At 30.4% G+C, this 24,186-nt stretch overlaps 1 protein-coding gene across 8 annotated transcripts in view; it reads right to left on the reverse strand.

Annotated features, from left to right (window-relative positions):
* Positions 1 to 888: 888 nt before the first annotated feature.
* LOC111619713 (cleavage and polyadenylation specificity factor subunit 6-like) overlaps positions 889 to 24,186 on the reverse strand; it is a 63,765-nt gene continuing 40,467 nt past the window's right edge. For 4 of the 8 annotated variants that reach the window (XM_023361491.1, XM_023361488.1, XM_023361495.1 and 1 more), the window contains 4 exons: positions 14,176 to 14,377; positions 6,643 to 6,755; positions 4,841 to 4,988; positions 889 to 1,550 (listed from right to left, as the gene is read on the reverse strand). In XM_023361491.1, coding sequence (XP_023217259.1) covers positions 1,340 to 1,550; positions 4,841 to 4,988; positions 6,643 to 6,755; positions 14,176 to 14,377 — 674 coding nt within the window. In that variant the 3' untranslated portion in view covers positions 889 to 1,339. The remainder of the gene's footprint in view (positions 1,551 to 4,840; positions 4,989 to 6,642; positions 6,756 to 14,175; positions 14,378 to 24,186) is intronic. The other 4 variants (XM_023361492.1, XM_023361490.1, XM_023361494.1 and 1 more) reach the window with 2 other exon arrangements.

Below are 24,186 nucleotides of genomic sequence, written 5' to 3' on the forward strand. Positions count from 1 at the left end.
TAAAAACTATGACATATCATATATAAAATTTATTCCTTACTAATAAATTTATTTTCAATTTTTTTATAATCACAGAATAAAATTGTTAATTTTTATTTTGTCTAATAAACACATTCAACCATAACTTATAAATTTATGAAGTAGGGACTAAAGGGGAAAAATCATTATAACAATTGTAAATAAAAGAATTCCATAAATGTTAAAGGAAAAAATAAAAATTTTCGACCTAGGTTTAATTAAAGTTATTTAATAATGAGTAAATTAATAAGCTGATTAAAAAAAATTCTAGCATTAATTTGGAAATGAATATAAACTGACCCAGCCCTTATCTTATTATTTATTGAATGTATCATGTTCAAACAAAGATTACTTTTATATAAAAATTTTTTTAGTAAATTTTCAAAATATTAATTAAAAAAAAATGTCTAGACAAACTTATCTTTCTCTTTGTAAGTATTTGTAATCATATCTTAGTTTAAAAATATATAGTGGTATCCAAAAATACAATAAAAAATGTTTAGAAACTAATAAAACAATTGTTTGACTCCAAACTTATTTCTGAGTATGCCGCACACAAGAATTTAAAAGCAGTAAATGTTACACAAAACAGGAACAGGTACACACATTAGAAGTAAAACATTAAATTACTGAAGGAGTTGCCATTATTTAAACAGATTAGGGATTTTACAATCCCAAAAAGTGCTTAATCTGATTAAATAATGGCGACTCCAAAAGTTTTAAATTTTACTTTCTAATATACATAATAAGCAAACATTACATTATGAAACAATTAAATAATTTTCAAAATCATCTTTTTTTATATTTCTAGTATTTTTATACTAAACACTGACCATATAATTTTGTCAAAAAGGAGGACAAATTAAAAATATTAACATAACTAAATAATGATAAATAGTCATACTCTCAAATTAATATTCTGAAAATTCAGATTAAACATGTTATAAATGAACTTTTCAAATTCTGTATCATCAATGAGATAATGACTGAGTCAGTTCATTTCAGAAGAAAATACATATGATTTTAATCTTTTGATACATACATGCTAAATTATTATTTACATCAAATATTTATTAACAGAATTCTAAAACAATACAAAAATTCAGCACAGTAAAAATACCACTCATTCTTCAGTTCAAATTAAACAATGACCCCAAATATTGCACAAAATCAGTTTGTAAATACAAACATACTTACCTATATACATCTGTTAATCTGAAAAAAATCTTTTAAAATCTCTAATATATTAATTTAACAAATAAGAAAACATAAGAAACAGATAAGAAGTTTATGAATATAAATCACAACTGACCTTAATGCTTTAATGTCGACTGCTACGATGTTCTCTGTCTCGATCCCTATCTCTGTCTTTCTCTCTGTAACGGTCATCATGGTAACGATCTCGTTCTCTACTGCGTTCTCTGTAATCTCTATCTCTACTTCTTGATCTATCACGTCTACTAGATTTTTCTCTTCGAGACGATCTCTCTCGAGAACGTTCTCTCTCTCGGGAACGAGGCCTATCTTTACTCCTATAAAAACAAAATCCATTAGATGTTGGAAGAGTGTGGATAAGATGGAAATTTTAATTAACCACAACAAAATATATCAAATTAATTAAGAATAATGCTTAAATTTCACACATTATATAAAGAAAAATTTTCTCAACACTTAATAAAAAATGGAAGGATGTGATCGCATCTTTCCCCAGATTTACTTCCTTTCCAAAGATGACACACCTTCTGAGTGTATGTGTCACCAGGAACTTTCATCCGAAATTCATCTATTGGTCAAAAACTTTAACATCACCTAAAAAGGGCATTGAAATCAAGGGGGAAGATCCCTGAAGTGAAAAGACAAACATTGAAACTGACAAGGAGAATTTGCCAATCTCTTCCTTTTCATGTGAGAGTCCCATCACTGATCTCTTTAACCGCCGTTTACCATAGACGGCTTAGCAACGAACATTTGATAGTGAACTGTACCATAAAGCAGCCTAATTCTACCCAACCTACCTGAACCCTCTCCACACCGTCATCAGGACATTTGGCAGCCTCAAGACTTCAATCAAGCTGATCAAGATATTTAGCATTGCACATAATAATGTAAACTCTCTCTCAGTTAGGAATCTATTAACCCAGTACCTACTATTATGTTATGCTATATCACCCTTATCCAGTATGTTATGCTACATAAGCTTTATCCATTTTATGACGCTATATGAACACTGTAACAGAACTCTGTTATCCTATGTTTTTTAAAAATAGTTTACATAAATAAACGGGTATTATTTCTTTATAATTAAGTTGTGCACTTTCAGCTGCATTGTCTCTCAGGCAGTCTCCGCCCCAGACTCAAACCGCCTACATTCACAACCGCTCACATAAAATCGAAAACGCAGTCAACAAGGTTTCTGTGTCTGCCTAAAAGACACAGTGGTGTCAGTCCTGACATAGGCATCATCGGTCTGGTGCTGCTGACCCTCTGGTCACTATGTTATAAAACACTTATAGATATATTTTATATACTAAAATACTGAAATTGTAGCATTTATTATGTTAAAATTATTAAAAATTTATTTATTTATGATGTTAAAGTATTATTGATGATTCTTTCAATTTGGATGGTCAAGAATGTGACATTATCCACTACCAGGCATAAACACATGTCAAGTTTGTGCAAAGGCAAAGATTCTCAGTGTTTTGGAGGCTGAGATTGGTTCCTCCTTATTAAATTTGTTTCATGACATTCTGCCGTCCTTCCCACATACAATCATGAGTCCACAGAAACTTATCTCCTTACTCAAGGACATTCAACTTCCAGGTCAGGGATTCTTCACAGTGTGCAACTTCAAATTACTATATCGTAAAGTAAGACCGAGCCATGTTTTTATTGTTTAAGAGATTTCTTAATACGTCACATCAATAATGTGTCCAATCACCACTCCAACATCTTGGAATTGGCAGACATTCTGTGCCACACCTACTCAATTTGCCTTTGAAGAAACTACTTACCAACAACAGCAAGATGTCCCAATGGGAAGTCCACTTTCGGGAACCTTCTATGAATTGGTCATCTGTAAGCTGGAAGTCTCCATCTTCACTAAATATTTTAACAGAATGGTTCTCTGTTCCCAATACATAGACAATATCTTTATTCTTTGGCACACTGAACATGATATACAACTGGTATTGGATGACTTTAATATAAACCTTTATGGGTTATAGCTCAACCTAGAACAGCATAACCATGAGGGAGTGACTTCTTAGATGTTGACATCAAATTCAGAGATGGATGCATAGTTACGGGAGTGTACAGAAAACCAATCTATTAACCTCATATTCATTCAACAATCCTCACACAATCTCATTTCATACAAGATGGGCCACTTTTAACTTTCTAGTCTGTAGAGCATTTTTGCACATATCCAATTCAAGCAATAGGATGCAAGAATTACAAATCATCATCAACCAGACAGTATAACATGGATTTTATAAGAAGTCTATTAGGTAATCATAGAACACCAAACCAACCACACACAACCCAAGACCTGCAACCCACCTTGCTCTGAGACACACAAGCTGGTCACATACTTGTACAACCCAGCTCTGGCCTGTTTACAAAGAGATAGCACATATCAATAACAGCAACATGGCCTATAAAAGGAGCCCAAATATCTTCTCTCTCCTCAGAAATGCCAAAGACCTGACAGTTTGGTAACATTCGCTGTGGGTGTATACTCCATCTCCCTTATCGAAAACCGAACTCAAAAATAGTTTGGAATACATTGAAACAACTAGCAGACAGATCACCTCCTACACAAAAGAACACCATATGAACATTTTAGAGGTCAGTTTTCCCATTGCATTTTGCCAGGACAACAGCAAAATTTGCTTTAACACAAGAATCCGCTTTATCAGTGTTTGTTTTAAGACATGTCAACTGTATATATATATTTTAATTATCAATATAATAATTTTTAATTATTAAATATATTAATGGCTTATGATATGTAATATATNTGATAGTAAACTCAACTTACCTGCCTAAACTCTCTGTAGCGTGTAAGTAGTTCGGCTGCTCGTCCACTATTGGTCCAGATTCGACCAATCCTGTCGTGACATGAGTCAGCAATGACGTTTTACTGAATTATACGAGTTTTTTAAGCTTGTTTATACGAATACGGTTGCAATTTTTTCGCCGTGATATTGGAATATGAACTATAGGAACCTGTGTTATAGGGGGTCAACTGTACATGTAAGGTTTTTTTAAAACGTTAAAAAGCATTGAAGAAAGGACATATAATTATATTTTTATTTAAAATTAAGCATCATATCACCAAAGGCCACAATGGAAAATCCAAATATTCTTATAGTACCTCCACAATTATTATTATTATAATTTTCTTGTGTACCCTTATACCATCAAGCATATACCCTGGTGGGAATCGTGGCTCTAAACTGTTCTTTTCCAATAATTTCAACATTAATAAAATTACTGAAACTAAGAAAAGACAATAATATAACTACTGATATCAATTCATCTAATTATTAAAATACCTTATTAATCAAATATGGAAGTAACTTATAATCTGAATAGTTTATTAGTTTGTATTTGATTTAAATTTTTGTATAATTTAAACCTGAAATCTGAAAGATGATTTTACCTGCACTAGCATCTGCAACAGCTCTTGCAATAGCACTACTTGACACAGTTGCTATGATACTGCCTGTTAGGTATGAACTTCACTAACTTATCAATTAATAAACCTTCCAAAAGAGTTATATTTTAATTTCTTATAAAAGTTTTAAAAACAGCTTACCTTGAACCGTAAGATTTTGATTCAATACCATGCAATGTGTCTTGTAAAGAACTAATCAAAATTTTACAACGATCATCATTAGCCACCTTAGACTGTTTAATTAGCGAAATAGCAGTGACAAGTGTCTCAATAGCACTAGCAAAATCACCTAAAATTAAAAATGTAATTATTACCACTTAAAATATTTGTTAAAATTTGTAAATAATAATCAACTGTTACAGAGTTTCTCTACAAAAGTTGTAAAAATATCTTTAAATATTAAAAATCTTAAACTTTATTTATTCATGAACAGGGTCATAGCAAAGGTGTTGTACATAGCTGAATCTATAATTTAATGACTATGAACTTGGATAATTCTTAAAATCTTGATTAGTACAGTTATTAATTTATATAATCATAATGATTATTATATGTCTAAGAAGAGAATCCAACTTGAAATATTTGAAATAGAATATCTAACAATTAAATGGGACATAAAAAACTGAAAATTTCAGTATGCTCTAAATCAATGGTGCTTGACCTTTTTTGACTTCTGTACCCCTTGGCAGCCCATTTTCCTAAGTTCAATAGCACATTTCTGCAAAGTTTTATTTCACATGTTTGTCAAATAGTAGTGCCTTGGTCAGTTACACAGTGCTGTACAATTACAGTCGACCCCCATAACATGGTAGATATGCTCCATTCTTTATGAAACTGATGTTCTAAGAGTCCTTGAATACATGAGCCAATCACAGCCCGACACGTATGCAATTTACGGACTATGGCTGTTTGAAAGGTTTTCTTTCATAAAATTAATCAATTCTAGACTAATTCAACTCAACATTTCCAAAATACGTGTAATTTTTTGGGAATAATCCATATAAACTATGCTATAAACAAAAAATTGTAGGATTACTTACCGAGTATGTACCGTTCAACGACGCCATTGCTTAAACTTGTTTTCGTTGTGGAGCGCTGCTCTGCAACGAAAACAAGCTTAAGCAATGGCGAAAGTTTTCTGATAAGTTATTTTTCTTTGAAAAATTCACTGAACTTTGGAGACATCATTAATAGAAATAATTTTTATGGCTGTTGAATAAGAAATGTTTTTTCACAAGAAATGTATAAAATTACAGTACTGTATTAGACTTACAGTACCTAATTTATATACTGTACAGATGATAGTAAACTCAACTTACCTGCCTAAACTCTCTGTAGCGTGTAAGTAGTTCGGCTGCTCGTCCACTATTGGTCCAGATTCGACCAATCCTGTCGTGACATGAGTCAGCAATGACGTTTTACTGAATTATACGAGTTTTTTAAGCTTGTTTATACGAATACGGTTGCAATTTTTTCGCCGTGATATTGGAATATGAACTATAGGAACCTGTGTTATAGGGGGTCAACTGTACATGTAAGGTTTTTTTAAAACGTTAAAAAGCATTGAAGAAAGGACATATAATTATATTTTTATTTAAAATTAAGCATCATATCACCAAAGGCCACAATGGAAAATCCAAATATTCTTATAGTACCTCCACAATTATTATTATTATAATTTTCTTGTGTACCCTTATACCATCAAGCATATACCCTGGTGGGAATCGTGGCTCTAAACTGTTCTTTTCCAATAATTTCAACATTAATAAAATTACTGAAACTAAGAAAAGACAATAATATAACTACTGATATCAATTCATCTAATTATTAAAATACCTTATTAATCAAATATGGAAGTAACTTATAATCTGAATAGTTTATTAGTTTGTATTTGATTTAAATTTTTGTATAATTTAAACCTGAAATCTGAAAGATGATTTTACCTGCACTAGCATCTGCAACAGCTCTTGCAATAGCACTACTTGACACAGTTCTATTTCGATTCATTATTTCCTCAAATTCTGCTTCACTAATTGAAGGTGCTGGAGGCTCATGCCTATAATAAAAATAAATGTATATCAAACTTAGTTAAAAATAAATAATTCAATACTTGCATTGATGTATTATCATACAAGCTTTTAATACTTATATTAAATTGTCATTTTTTCATATGTTTAACATATAAAATACCATATATATATATACACTCTGCTGGAAACTGCTAGAACAAGATACTTTTATTATTGCAAAGAGCAACCTATGCCCATACACACAAATTCACAATTGCAATTTAAAATTAGCATATAACCAATCTTATTAGATAACCCAAATTCTTTTCCAAATTGCCTTTTAAATACCAATAATCTACAGGTTATATGCATGAAAATATTGTAACCATACAAAGATTTTAATAAACTCATAAATATAACATAGAAAAAGATGACAGTAATAATTCCATATATTTCACTTAAATTTCATTATTCAATATATTCAGTAGACTTAGGTTTGCCTGATAACATTTCAGGTATAATATAAAATCACAATTATTTCAGACATTATCTGAAAATACTTAGACAAACCATACATATCTAGATAAACTTAAATTTACTGTTACTTCAGACTTAGCTGATAATGTAGGACAGGCCAAAGGCAGGTGTATAGTTATAAGCCAGTTATTGTATGTACTTGTCTGTATGTATTTTCCATGTAGTGTGTAGACAGTAAGTAATGCCAAATTATCTGCTGAATTATTGGACTACATTAACAATTATTTGTTTATCATTAATCAATTAAATTGGTTTATGAGTTGTTATTTTATATATATACTAGCTGCAAGGACCTGCTTTGCTGGGTTTTTATTTGTATGTAATATAGTTTGTTTTTTTTTTATATATATAAAAGACTGTTTTTCTAAGTAATCTAGAATCTAGCCGCAAGGACACGCTTCGCTGGGCAAAAAGTAACGATAGTGAAGATTAAGATAATTACATTATAGCCAATCTTACCCGTTTTCACAGAATGCAAGAATTAGGTCCCCCGTTTCCAGACTAATTAGAGAACTTTTATGTCCAGTCAAATGAACTATTTTCAATTTGATAAATTTTCTGGAACGTTTACAATCATTCTATAATCGAACCAATTCGAATTTGAATTTTGTTCGAATTAAATTCGAACATAACATTCGAAATAGAAAACCACTTTCAGCCTCATATCTCCTGCACCCTTATAGCTATCGAGACGCAACCACCATAGTGCATGAATGGAGACTTGGGGCTACCACCACATACAAACAGCATTCATTTGCGATGTGTAGTTTTTGCAGAAAAGTGAAATATAGGGACACACACATCCATTTATATATATATAAATAAAATAACAATTCATAAATTTATATATATATATATACACAGGGTGTTTTGAAACTCATGAGCAAAAATTTAAGGGGTGATAGAAACATCTAAACAAGAAATTTTCACCATACAATGCATGGGCGGAGAGCAAGCGATGAACTGCTAGGAGGTATCCATTACTGTCACACGAAAGAATGAAACACCAAATGAATAGAGGAGGTACTAAATAATTTTATTGACAACATATGTGGCAAAATTACAGAAACTGCTCAAAAGAGCGATGTCCACCTTTTCCTGATTACTGTATGTCACCATGCCTTCTGAAATCCTCAGTAGAAATGACGATGTGTAAGAAAACTTGTGCTTTATGCTTTCCATTACATTGCCGTCTAGCGATTCACCGCTTGCTCTCTGCCCATGCATTGTATGGTAAAAATTTCTTGTTTAGATGTTTTCTATCACCCCTTAAATTTTTACCCATGAGTTTCAAAACATCCTGTATAAAACAGTAAATAAACAAAGATATAATACCATATTATATACATATATACAGGTATACCTCGCCTTACGTCGGTAATTGGTTCCAGGAAAACGACGTAAGTCGAATTTACCTGTCTCCGAATCTACTTATCACTAGGAAAGCATTTTAAATAATATATGGTTAATAAAAATCTATTTTAAGCTTACAAACAAATAAATTTTAGTTTTTAATATAGTACAAAAAAAGTAATCTAAATTTACGAATGCGTGTACTGTAAATACAGTACATACTTGTATATATTTTAATATGATTTTATGTGCTTTAAACGTTTATCTAGTGATATTACGACTTCAATATTTGTGGCGGACAGACGTAAAGTCGAATAAAATGACTTAAACTTGATTTTTATTTTTCCATATACTTTTTTAACAAGCGACGTATAATCGGGAACGACGTAACTCGAAACGACGTAAGTCGAGGTATGCCTGTATAGACAATTGTGTTCAGCTCTTGTTTATATATCTCAAAGAAAGAGGTATCATCCTTCAACATTCCCTCCCTCACTACATATCTACTTTTGGGCCACAAGTACAAAAAGAGTCCTGTTTAGTCAATTTTCATATTATCTGAGAAGCTGTGGAAGAAATTTTTTTCTATAAACAGAGGAAAACAATTAAATAAAGTAGTTTTATGAATCTTGGCCAAACAATATGCAGTACTAAAAAAAAACTCTAAAATTTTCAAAATGTCTTTACTCTACATAAATTAAAACAAATTGTTTTTTATATGATTGCAATAACAGATCTACATTTGCTTTAACCTATCCAATGTTGAAATTCTTCTCTGTTGTCTGTGACGCCATGTTGTATTTTTGTCAATGTTAAGCCTAATGAAAATTTTTTTATAATAATAATAATTGTGGCTACTGTATCGTTAAAAATTATTTTTTTTATTTTGCACAAACAAAATAAATATATTGAAAAATATAAAAAAAAAAAAAATTATATTTCAAAAGTTTGTTTTAATATAAAATTATGATGCATAGCGACATCTAGTATCAAAAACATTCTGATGCACACACGAAAATATTCGGGGTTGCCCATACAGGTAAATACAAAAATCTTCAGAAACAATGCAGGACAGGTTAATCATGCATACAAACAGTAAAAATCTTCAAAAAAGTGATATCAATATGAAGGTTCACTGAAAGTGAGTAAAAGGCAACTTTTTATTAGGTGNGAAAATATTCGGGGTTGCCCATACAGGTAAATACAAAAATCTTCAGAAACAATGCAGGACAGGTTAATCATGCATACAAACAGTAAAAATCTTCAAAAAAGTGATATCAATATGAAGGTTCACTGAAAGTGAGTAAAAGGCAACTTTTTATTAGGTGTTTAGAAAGTAAGTTCGTTTTTTTTTACCACTAGACGGATTAGTCATATTTTTTCCACCATTTTCACTCTAAACCGTATCATCACTGTATATTTTGACAGCTAGCATTTTAAGGCTTATTTGTAAAAAATTTTGTTTGATTTCATGCAATTGTTTATTTTTTGTGTCTCATCAAATATGGAAGATCGAAAGCAGCATTTTTGGCATATCTTGCTCTTCTATTACCGAAAAGGTAAGAATGCTGTTCAAGCGAGAAAAAAATTGTGTGATGTGTATGGAGATGTATCGACAGAACGACAGTTCCAAAATTTCGTTCTGGCAATTTCAATATTGAAGATGCACCACGTTCTGGATGGCCAGTTGAAGCCAATGAAAACAAAATAAAGATACTGACTGAAGCAAACTGCTGAATAACAACACGTGAAATCACTAAGAGATTAAATTTGTCGAATTGAACCGTTTATGATTACTTGAAACAAATTGGTTTCATTTCAAAGCTTGATATATGGGTTCTACATGTTCTTAAAGAAAGATGCTCTCTTTGGTGGGATTTTAAGGAAATTTTTTTTTGGAGCTTTTACCAGACAGTTTAACAATTGATTCAAAAGTGTACTGCCATCGAGTAAACAAATTGAGTAATATCATCAAACAGAAGAGGCGGCAAAAATTGATCAACAAAACAGGTGTAGTGTTTTACCACGATAATGTCAAATTTCACACAAGTTTGGTAACTCGTGAGAAACTGTTATAACTTAGATGGGACATGCTATCACACCGACTATATTTGCCAGATCGAGCACACTCAAGATTATTACTTGTTCCAGTCTATACAAATTTTTTTAACTTTAAGACATTTACTTGAAATGACAATGTCAAAAATCACTTGGATCAGTTTTTTGTAAGCAATGATAAAAACTTTTATGAATTGAAATCATGCTACTACCAGAAATGATGACAAGAGGTATTTGACCAAAATGGTTGATATATAATTCAATAAAATATCTATTATAAAAATATTGTTTTTTTTTCCACGGAAAAAATTAACTTACTTTCCGAACAATCCAATATTTTTGTTAGTTATTTCATTTGAGTTAAGCACGTTTAAACACAAATTCATAGATGTCATTTATATTACGTGAATGCCAATTAATGCGGATTTTATTAATTAATTTGATTTAAATTCAATTGTGACACGTACCGAAAATCAGTAGTAGTATCTTACTTGCATGTACATTGAAATATAATTTGAATAACTATGCCATCAATGGTTTGTGTCACAATGTCTAATAACATGAGTCAATCTTGGCACCACTAACTTCTGAACAGTAGTCCTATCGTTGACTGATCGGGCTTTCTTTAATACAAGAAGTGTATGGAGTTGAACATATGTGAACGGCTCTTGCCAAGTAGCTTGTTCAGTAACAGGGACAAATATTGCAATCAAAATTTTGTTCATAAACTAAATTGTTCATAATCAGAGGCATTCAAAACCTGAGGTCTGACTGTATTGAATTTTAAGAAAATTAGGATAATAATGAGTTGTCTATTCTTCAACGATTAATTTATCTAAAAACATAAATTTTTCTGTGTCTCACTTGCCAGTAATTTATTCTTAAATCTTATCATATTTTTATAATTAAAGATGTTTTATTAGATTTCCTATTTTGAAAATCACTTAAATATTAATCTGCTAATTTAATTAATCAACATATTTTTTAATGTCCTTCTACAGTGGGTAAATATGCTCCCGAATCTCACAAAAACACAAATTTGAATCAATTACAAAGTTTATCATCACATAATGTACTTGTTCAGCATTTTTTTCTTTTATTAAACATTGTTATGTATATCACTGGTTTGAATGTGACATAAAAAGAGCTGCTGGACTAATATGAAGTTCCATGCACAAAGTATTGCTAGTGATCTTGGGCAATTACCCTACCTACCTATGCTACCATCTACACAAGCCATCAAAGATATGGGTGACCTACACTCAGAAAATTCAGGTATATTCCTGCATTGTACACATTAATATATTCAAATTCAGTTTATTCAATTTACCAAACAGTCTGTGTTATCAGAGTTTTTCACTATTTGAGGTACCCTCCATCCTCACTGCCTCAAAAAATTGAAATTTTAACATGTTATTTCTCCATACTCAAGTCAAATTTATTGTTAAACAATTTTATTTTTTATGTAAAAAAAAACAGTTCGTTAATATTTCGACAAGGGCTTTTTAATTGTTTTTATACCTTCCACATGTGTATACCACACGTTCTTATAAATAAAACTAACTTTAGCTACAACCAACAGACTGCCGAAAACCTATCGGGCTAGTTTTATGCTAATTATTAAATAAATTACGTAATCAATTTGGTACTAGAGGTAAGCGTTAGGCGCCATCTCTTATTAATATTAATAATTATAAATAATTTTAATTAATTTAAATAATTTGGAACCGCTGGGAGAAAAAACCGCTGTTTGTATATATATTACGCCTTGCCGGGGCTTGCGATGGCCAGTTGAGAGCCTTATGGGAAGTAGGACGTGGGCACTGAATGTGTCCCCAGCCGGCGTTGTAATAACTGTCGATGGTTAAGTAGTTAGATTATATACGCTGGAAGAGATCGGATTGGAGGTCCGGGTAGCGTAACTGGCAACGCATCTGCACGGTAAGCAGGAGTTGTGGGTTCGAGTCCCGCTCCGGGCCGATTTTTTCTCCCAGCGGTTCCAAATTATTTAAATTAATTAAAATTATTTATAATTATTAATATTAATAAGAGATGGCGCCTAACGCTTACCTCTAGTACCAAATTGATTACGTAATTTATTTAATAATTAGCATAAAACTAGCCCGATAGGTTTTCGGCAGTCTGTTGGTTGTAGCTATATTATATATCAGGTTGGAGATGTTTGTATAAAACTAACTTTTCTTTCCAAAATAAAATTTTTTAGATTCTTCATTTAGTGACGACAATAATTTTTAATTTAAAAATTAACATATACAGTGGGTGATCGGTTAACGAACATAATCCGTTCCAAGACTTTGTTCATTATCTGAATTGTTCATTAACCGATTATTGATTTACCATAGGTTTTTATGGGAATTTGATTAATTCATTCCGGAGACTCCAAAAAATTAAAAATATACACTTTCTTACTATGTTTATTTATATGTAATAGTAAAAATACATATACATGCAGTCTTGCATTTTTATTAATCATGTTTTTTCCATTTGTGAGGGTTAAAGAATCTGTCCAATGTCAATTGCTTTTCTCTTTTCTTCAGGACTTTTTGGAAGTAATTAATAGTATTGTAATTGTAGAGATCCCAACCCCGTTAACCTTATTCTGGTTTGGATGCCACTTGGATGATGATTGTTCTGACATCCCTGGAGTTCTTCTGTCGTCAGGTTTCATTATGAGCTCTAAAATGCTCTTTATTTCTCAGATGTGATTTTCATTACTCCATTAGCAGCTTCAAACTTCGTGATATATCTTTCATAGGTAAGATTGTGCCTACTGTAGACCTGTTTAAGCTATACACCTAGCAACGTCAGATATCTTGTGCCCACTTTCTACCTTGGGTATTATCTCTTGGTTTCTACAGTGAGCATAGTTCTTGACACTTCTTTTTTTTAGGCTCCATAATATTATCACTTCCTTTTTTAAATAAAAAGTTCAGAAAAGCACTTACAAAAATTCAGAGAACAGAAATCAACTGGTCCACAAAGTTATTTAAATGCAAGGCCTGAATGAAATTTGGTATTAAAATGTTAATGCATATCTGATGGGACAGTTAAATTTTCACCTTTCGTAAATAAACTCTGATGCAAAACTTGACAAGTGCCTGTCTGACAGTCTTATGAATACTATAAAAAAATTATTTGTCAGAATGGTAAACAAAAAGCTGGAATTACAAGGGAGAGTTTCAAAATTCGGAGGAATATTAATACTATCTGATCAGTATAGGGTTGAGCATCAATGTTGACGTCTCCCACACTTCGAAAGATTTCAAACTGTTACCTGAAGACAAGGGAAAAATCAATCAATATTCGTTATTTTCTGTTGCTTCTTTTTATGTTTGTTCAGTAAAGTGTTCATTGTCCGATCATAAAAAATCTTTTGCGAAAGTGTTCGTTATCCGAACTGTTCGTTATCCGAACTGTTCGTTAACCGATCACCCACTGTATTTAATTTCAAAATAATAAAATTAAGTAACAATAATTTTAATTTTAAAATATATCTACCTGTCTGGCGGTAGACTTCTGTAATCGGGATACTGGCTACCAGGTGGACGATTGTACATATCACCTGGTTGAGAAGTGGGTGGTGGACCTTGTGGTACTCCCTGATGAGAATGTGGTGTAAAAAATGCAGGGTTTACGTGTGGTGCGGGATTTACGTGGGATGTAGGCGGTGGCATCGAAGGTGGCATGCCCGGACCTGAAACTATTTATAAATTAGTTAATCGATTCAAATATAATAAAATACATTAAGAATAATAAAATTTTCATAAAATATTACTATTTAGATTAATTAACAATCACAACAATAAATCTGAGAAGTTTAAATTTTGTCAGTAGGGAAAAAATGATGTTTATGAATGATAGAGATTGTTGCAATAATTTTTTTCAAAAAACTGTTTCATATGTACAGTATTTTAAATTTGGACAGACAATGAATAATGTCTATGTAAAACAGTGTCAACAAACATATTTTTTTTAAACAAGCTATGTAATTATTTCATAGTATTGTAAAATTAATTCATTAATAAAATGCTTTAATGAAGTAACAAATTACATAGAATTTTTTGTATTCATGTGTAATTTGTTACTACATTAAAGATTTCATCAATTTAAATTCTTTAAAATTAAGCTACTTAACTTCAAAAAAAAAATTTCTATTTTATCATACAATCACTTAAGACTTAATTTCTCAAGCCATTACAGAACAATTTTATGCAATATGATCTATTTAAATGTCCAAATCTGGTTTTATTTAAAGCTTTAGTACTCAGATATGAACGATAAAATTTCTGAACAACACTTCTGTAACTTCAGTACTATAAATAAAACTATTAATAAATAAAATGAATTCATTAACACCTTTCTTCAAGGGTTATAACATTACAGAATAAACTTAAAAATATTTTATTTACTGTAACAATTACAGATAATCTTATATTAAAAAAAAACACATGAAAACGTGATTCTCATTAGACCAATTTTAGCACAAGACTGATCACTTGAAAGACAGGTCTTAAAAATTATTAAGTATGCATTTTGTGTGTTTTTCTGATATAAGATTTTTTGTTACAAAAAAGTTGTTAATATTGATTCAGCCAATATATAATATGTAGACAAAACATTTAGGTTTGTGATACACGTTTAAAAATTTGATAAAATATACCAAATAAGGTTCATGGTAAGTACAGTCGACCCCCCTATAAGATATAGATACGTTCCAATTTATTAGGAATCCGATTTCTTACAAGTCGTTCCAATCACAGCCCGACACATGTCAAGTTTACGGACTATGGCTGATTGAAAGGTTTTCTTCCATAAAATTAATCGATTCTACACTAATCCGACTCAACATTTCCAAAATACGTATATTTTTTCGTAGTTTTATAGGAATCGTAATTATAGGGACCGTAATTATAGGGGGGGGGTCGACTGTATGCAAAATAATCCATCTTGAACCTGTACTTAAACCTAACATTTTGATATATCACAATGTAAATATTATAGTGTCATTTTGAATAAGATTTACTGTATTATGGTTAATTAACATGAAATTATTTACCAAACCAAACAATTTTAGAGATGTTTACTTAAACAAAACTGAATGTTCTTGAATACAAAACTCATAAAATGTTTGTTTTAGAATAAAGCATAACTCCAGGTTCATATATTGAATTACAAGAATTATTGCTACATTATAACAGTGTCTTGATGGTGTTTTATATAATAAAACTTAGTTTAAATACTTATTACCATTTGAACCAATATGACAATTAAGGGCAGAGTATAATCAAAAACATCAATTATTGATGCATAAAACTGTGTGGTACTCTCATGATGATTATATTTAGCACTGCAAATGTAATATGCAACCGATTCTATGATGAATCGATACTTCAGATAGTAAAAATGAGTTAAATTGTGCATCTTATAATCAAGGAAATATAGCATTAAATAAATTTTTGAAAACATTTCATTGCCTAATGTCAAAAAGTTGCATAAAATTAATGTTTATAAAGTTACTATTGAATAAAAAGGCTAATTTTATTATTACAATTTAAATTAATTAATATTTGTAATTTTAAATGACATCAAAATGCCAATCTAATATTAGAATTTGTCAATGCATTCTTTACTCACTAGATTTCAAATTTCTCTATGGAGAACTTCAATATTAATGTGTAATATCCTCTACAAGCTGAATTCGACATGTTTGTGATGTTTCTCCAGTTATTCAAAAAATCTGGTTAGATATTTGATCAGTTGTAACTGGATTTTTTTCAACAATAGGAGAAAACTCACAAGCATGTCGGATTTGGCTTGTAGAGGATATTACACACATCAATAGATCTCAGTTTTAAACTTTGCTTCAGGCATAGATTTTTGTATTTTAGCTTTAATGAAACCAAACAATTGCATAGCCAGGTAATTAACATTGCTTTGCTTCAGGCAGCCAATACATTTAGTAAAACAAATATCTTTGATTAAAGCCAGACGACCTGCTGAATTATTTGTCTATAATAAGACTAAATTATTAACTTAACCTTATTAGTTCAATGATTTGGCAGATCATCTGGCTTTAATGTAAATGTATATCATATAAAACCTTGCATTGCAGCTGTTGATTTATTTCTTTATCAACACAATGCCAAATTTTGTGAACTTTTAATGGAAAAATGTTATTTAGAAGGAAAAAAAAAAACCCTTACAGTCACATATATTTAACTGAAGCAGTCTTTTTACACTTGCAGAATTTTGCAACAATAGAACATGTAAAAATAATTATAATCCTTAATTTACACAAAAATTTATAATACAGCATAATCTATTTAACCCGGCGTGAGTGAGGCGGGGTATGTCATACCCGAGAAGATTTTAAACGCAGATTATTTAATGTTATTTTTGTCATGGAAATCCCGTAGTCACAGTAGCTGGAGATAAGTGAGTAGGAGACGAGGTGCAGTGTTCAGTTTAGTGTTGCGCCTGCGTCAGCGGGAGATACACATGAGCAAAGGTGACTGGGGTACGTCACACACGACCTAATAGTCGGTGTTACATTTTTGAGTTGACAGTAAGATTATGAGTTATAGTTATTTATAGTATTTTTAGATTTATTTCTAGATTTCTCAAATGATAGTCTTTGCATTAGACAAAAAAAACACATCTTCCAAGGGAAACTCGAAAAGTGATTACTGATCAACTGGGAAAACCTTCATTACCTGTTTCCAAAAAAAAAAATGGCTAATAAATATGTCAGGTATAGTGAGTGCACTAAAAAACAGATAGGAAAACAAAACATTGCTGTTCGAAGTGTGAGAAGCCAATATGTATGAAGCATGTGATTTTTGTGTGTGGAGATTGTGTTGATTTGTAGGTGTAATGTTGGTGCTGTGCACATTGATCTCATAAGAACTTTTAGTTTTTTTTCTATTTTTATACTTGAAAGATACTATAGTTATGTTGATTAACCAAAGAAGTTGTAATTTTGTTAGAATTTTATACGAAAAAATGTTAAACTACCAAAACTTGTGGTTTTCAAAAAATATAGACACTGTTATTTCAATTTAAAAAAAATGATTTTCAATCTTAAACATAATATTTTATTTACTCATCTTGTTGAATAGATATTATTTTTATTATTCCAAGTGAAAAAATACTTTTTACACAATTATAGTATAAAAAATTCTGCATCGAAGTTTCGGGTATCTCCTACCCACCTCATAGCTGGTGACAATTTCTCACCTCATTCATGCTGGGTTTATATACTTTCATGTAAACAAACACGTTCTTTCAAAATAACTTTTCTTCGGCATTCCTTATATCAGACGTTTCACTATAAGATAAACGACTTCCAACCACTTAACACTGCGTTGAATAATAACAATCCACGAAAAAACTTTTTACGAGTGTTATGTCACTAGTAAATTCCACAAGTACTTTCGACCTCCACCGAGGTCTGCTTCAGGTGGTGACTGGCCTGTCACCACCTGAAGCAGACCTCGGTGGAAGTCGAAAGTACTTGTGGAATTTACTAGTGACATAACACTCGTAAAAAATTTTTTCGTGGATTGTTATTGTTTCACTATAAATTTATTTTATAGAGGATAATTCAAAAAGGATTTTATAACTTCAAAAGCATACAGAATTTTAATCAGAAGATTTGCATAATTCAGCAGTCACCAACTGGTGGTTCATGGACCACCAATGGCCCATGAAAATTTTGGTGATTCATAGAGAAATTTGGACATTGATCAACACAACGTTACATAAAATATTATGAAAAAAATGCAAAATGCATAGCTGCTTTTTCTCCCTCATTGTGGGTTCCTTATTTGAATCTAAAACCAAACACAAAATGACTTATCAATAAATAAAAAATAATCAACAATAAATAATGTTGCAAGTGCAATTGTTGTCCTTCTTGGAAAAAAGCCAAGAATCCATAAACATATTTCAAACAAGCAGCAACAAACTTCACACTAATTTATAATTAAACAAGTGAATTTCGTATTAATAAAGTAAAATAGAACTTTTATGATCATTATTCTAGAGATGTTTGTAAAAAATTTCTCTGTATAAAAAAAATTATTGATAGTGGTCTACAAGATTCAAAATTGTGAGTTTAGTGATCCATGAGAAAGGTCAGCGACTACTGGCATAAACTATTTGGATGTTAATTTACATAACAAAATATATCAAGTTTCACTTCAAGTAATCATTTTATTTCAATGTGATGTTGTGCTATTAGACTTGTTCAACAAATCCACTGACCTGGAAAAGCAGTAAAAGAAAAAGGATGTGATTAAAAAAGGACTTTACAACTTAAATAAGCCAAAAATACTAAGAAAGTTAAAGGGTCTTATTGTGTTGTAGGATAAATCATTTTTCAAGACTTGCGTAGGTTCTGATGACAAGACAGTTATGATTTTTTTGTTCAAACAGTATAATGCATCAATATTTGAAAGCTATCTAATATCAAGTTAAATCGTTGATCACTGTAATTAGCTCAGAATATAAGAAAGTAGGATAATTTGATTTTCAATGAACAAATTTAACAAAACTCTTTGTTAATTTAATCTCTGTAATGTCTTTGTTGATTGAGGCAATAAAATGCATTAGAGATGATTGATTACATGGAATGAAAACAGTAAATAATACAATGTGACAAGCTAGCACAAATAAAACTAAGGAATATCTTAGACATAATTTGAGAAACTCCATGATTCAAAATATTTGGTAATACATAAATTCCAATGTGAATGAAGCAAAAATTTGAAATGTTTATGTGTATACAGTCTGATACAGAGACAGAATTTGAAAAAAGTCACAAGCAAAAGAATGTCATAGTCTTAAATTGTTGAAACAAACAGCAGCAACAGGACAATTTCAGTGAAAACAAAACAATTAAAAAAAAATTTTTTTGAAATGAAACTAAGTATTTTCTAGGAAAACAAAACTGAGTTGAGCAGCATGGATTTTTCTGTTCCAGTTTCACACAAAAAACACAAATATGATGACATGCTTCTAACATTTTGTCTAAAGCAGTTGAAAACATGCAGATTCTGGAGAGGATATGCATGTCCTACATCATAACCAACAAAAAATCCCAACGAATGTTTAAAACACACACAAGTGCGGCCACAGGCCATGCATATTAAATGTCAGTTTTAAAGTAAATTTCTGGCAATCTGACACTCAATTGACATGTAACACATGACCAGCTTACAACCAGCAATTAAGACATAGACTTTACATGGAGAATTTTGATCTCAAATATTTTAGCCTATAGATGTAACCTCAAAATTTCGGCTTCGTCATAACATTGGCATTGGCAAGTCTTACATATTTGCAAAAAATCACATTTAGTGGTCGTGTAGTTGCTTTGTACTATGATCAGAGACAGAACACTTTCATTTATGAAGAACTTTGCTCAATAACAAAAAAAAAAAAAAAAAAAAAAAAAAACAGGATCTACTTTTATTTTTAAAGAAAAAAAACATCACTTTTACCAATGTTATGAACGTAAATATTTTAATTATAACAAATTTTTCATTTGAACATTTTCATACTAAAGTTATTTTAGGTCTATAAAGAACAGAAGCAAATTTTCTAAATTTTAGAATAAATTGATATTTTTGAAAAATCATTTCTCAAATTGAATAGATTAAAAAACAAATATTTGCTCTTTTTACAATTAAGATATTTATTTTGAAACATTAGAAAAATAATTCTAATTTCTTAAAAATTATTAATCTGATACTCATCATGATTATTATAAAATAATAAATGAGAATAGGAATACAGTAGAGCATTGATTATCCGACTCAATTGGGGACTCAGGTTGGTTGGATAACTGAAAAAAATCAGATAACCGAAAAGAAGGAAAAAAATACATTATTAGTATAGTATATTAGGATATTAGTATATCCCATGTAATTAGTTTATTAATATATCACTATTAACCAACTTTGCGTTGAATTTTCATCGATGTTTAGCCTAACAAATTTTTTAAAAAATAATAATCGTCGCTATTGTATCGTTAAAAATTATTTTATTGCTCACGAAACAAACCACCACTCATAATTAGAAAATTAAGTCTCATTTAAATACTGGCCTCCCTTCAATGGTCGAGCCGTTGATGCCAGCTAAAACTAGCAAAAATTTAACAAAAATAATATTAAAGTAGCCAAGACATAGCCAAATATTGTAATGCCACATCACTAGCGGACATTTGAAATTTGCCGACTAGAACGGTCGGTTAACCGATGTGATGGTTAATCGGGGGTCGGATAATCGATGCTCTACTGTANAGTAATGTCTGTTTTTTTTCGGTTTTGATTCACTTCCGTCACTGCCACTTGTACCAGACGTGGAGGGCTGCGATCTTTTGAGAAATTTATCCATTTTATGGTCTTGCGGAGCAAAGCGCAAAGACAATACAATCACGTCTGTACTTGTTGGCGCATTCGCTTCCAGCGCCCCCGTGGCAAAGTTACTATTTGCAGGGCTCTTGCGACTTATTTGCAGAGTACAATTGGTTTTTCGATTGATATTTAGGTCTCAACAGAAAGAAAATTAAATACGTAATTTTTAAAATCATTGACATACTTTTAATATGGACCTGGGGGGTCGCCAAAAATTTTTAACTTGTAAAGGGGTCGCGTATTCAAAAAGGTTGAAAAACACTGCTCTACTGCAATTAAATTTTTTGTTAAGTTTGCAAATTTTATGGTTTACTTATTTTTGATATGTTAAAACAAAAAATTACACTGACTCATAAATAAGATGCATCATTGTTGGAATTTTTCAAAGTAATTTATAGTTTGTTCTTTTGACTAATAATCACTAACAAATACAAATTCAATGAATCAATAATATATTTTGACATATATACTATATAATATAAAAGTCTGCATCAAATTTATTAATCTTATTTACTATTAAAAGTATCTTTTCATTACTTTTAGTTTTATTAATATGTAAGACATCTGCACAAGCAGAAAAATACGACTAATCTCTTTCAGAACATTGAAAATGCATCTATTCAATATAATGCCAATAACCGAATAATGATAATCAGAGCTCAAGAAATCTCTTAAAAAATATTAAAAATTGAATAACTATTTTTTTTTATATCCTCAAATTTTTGTTATTTACTAATTTCTAATATTAATACACACATTAATTTATTATGCACTACCACACACAGTTTGAGTTTAGTTCAAACACCGAGAGTCCAAATACAAAAGACATTTCCATTTTTATAGTCTATCTTCTTAACTCTAGCATTTCATTCATATTCACATTTTTTCTTACAGTCCTTTTTTTTTTTTAATAGAAAAAAAGGTTTCAAAAATTCTTGCCACCTTTTCAATTTTGCTTTTGAAAATTAAGAATAAATTGTATAAATATACGCATCAATCGAAAACCCGATAACTTAAGTTTAATCTATAATAAATTAATTAATAAAATCTTATAATTATTAATTTTAATAAGAGATGGCGCGTCACTCTAGTGTCAAATTCATTTCTAATCTATAATTATATATCCAAAATATAGCCCGATCATTTACGGAGTTGTAGGTGTATTTGCTTAAGAATAAATTCTTTTTGATATTTCTTATATTAAAGTTTATATTATTAAAAACACTATTATTATTAAGGAATTGTGAAGGATATAAATCTGCTCTTCTTATAAGAGCAGAAATAGCAGCATTATATATATATATCTGGTGGTTGAAATGAGGTAACAGGAGTAATATATGAATATAAAGTCAAGTTTGTTATAAGTACATCACAAATTTGACTTATACCCATATATTATATTACCCCTGCTAACTCATTTCAACCACCTATATACTATTATTAAACAGAAAAGTTTCTGATTAATTTCATTAAATACTGAAAAATTTAGCCAACACTTTACTACAAAACTTATTGTAATTAACCACTTACAAAATCTCTCTCTGTTAAAAAAAAATATCTGAAGAATAATCTATGTTAATTTGTTCTCAAAATTATAAGTCAATTAAAGTAGGAATGTAATTATTAGGTTCCTAACAGGAGCATTAACCTCCTATCTTGCATTATAGGAGCCAGCTGTAATGCAAGACTTAATGATGATTTCTCTACTTCGTGATCTATCTTTGCATCTCACTAATTACTGACAATTTTTTTTTTTCAGATATTCATATTTGAATACATTCTGTGTTAGCTAATTCTAAACTTTTATTGTCAAAAGACCCATATGAAATGGCAATGAAGACTTAAGATTAAATCTAGTGTTTTCGAATATTTTACCGTAACAACAAACGGAACCACTGAGTCAACATGTACTTGAAAGTAATTGAGGCAATAATAATAACTTCTGTTTAAAGATCACCTTATAATTCACTTGGTAGTGACGAAGATTTAGAGATGATTCAGACCTTCTAAAATTCTATGAGTCAGAGTAGGAGGCATGACCTACCAATTCCAGTCTTGCTTCCATGATCATGCTTGTAAGATGGAAACATAAGATGGAAAATGGCATAAGAATTCACAAAACACTGGCATCATAACAATATTCCAATAGGAGGTTTCATTCAGACAAAAAAAAAAAAAAGGTTATTTTAGGAAATGTTTTCAGTCATAATTAACACATTTTCAGCTTAGAGCTTATAATAATATAATAAAATTGTATTCTGTTGAAATATTCATTCTGTTATGGTATTTGTAAACCCTGAAAGTCAAAGATAGTCAAATTATGACCAAAAAAATTACTTACAACTTTTGGTTACCCAAGTTAATTTGTCTATTCATTGATATATGAATAATTATTAATAGCATATGATACAGTACACTAATACCCGAAACTTACGCGATAGGTGAGACCGAGTGATAACTGCATAAGTCGGGGTATAATTTCGCAATTTGTGTAAAATCCAAGTCGGATGCATGTAAGCTAATAAATGTTCTCGTTAATAATATCTCGTCTTTTGATTCATTCACGGTTACAAGAAATCACCATATAGAGTCTCTCAAGTCTCTGTAGATATAACAAACACAGAAATAAATAACAAAATAAATTGTAGCTATGTGTCGATTCCGCACGACACGTCCGAACATGTAAGCTGAACAATAGTGTGGGGGGAGTGAGTAATCAAGAGTTGCATCGCACTCAAACAAAAAAAACAAATTGACGCAATTTGACAATCGCATAACTCCAAGTTCAGGTATTACTGTACTACAATGATGATATTCAATGAATAATTCATTTGTAACCTGATAATTTTCTTGTAGTTGTAATAACTGTTTATATATCAACTTGTTTTAAACTTGATAAAGAGAAGTTCAAAAATTTCATTATTATTCCAAATGAATATATTATTTGTGTTTTTTTGGATCATATAAACTATTTATATAGTAGCATTTTTTGAATTTAAACTTCTAAATATTAAAAAAAAAAATTAACGAACTTTATCAAACAATAAAAATTCATAAATATATATATAAAACTATTTTAAAGTTTGAAGTT

Source organism: Centruroides sculpturatus, unplaced genomic scaffold, assembly GCF_000671375.1.
Source record: "Centruroides sculpturatus isolate CEXI.00-Female unplaced genomic scaffold, Cexi_2.0 scaffold141, whole genome shotgun sequence".
NCBI lineage: Eukaryota > Metazoa > Arthropoda > Arachnida > Scorpiones > Buthidae > Centruroides > Centruroides sculpturatus.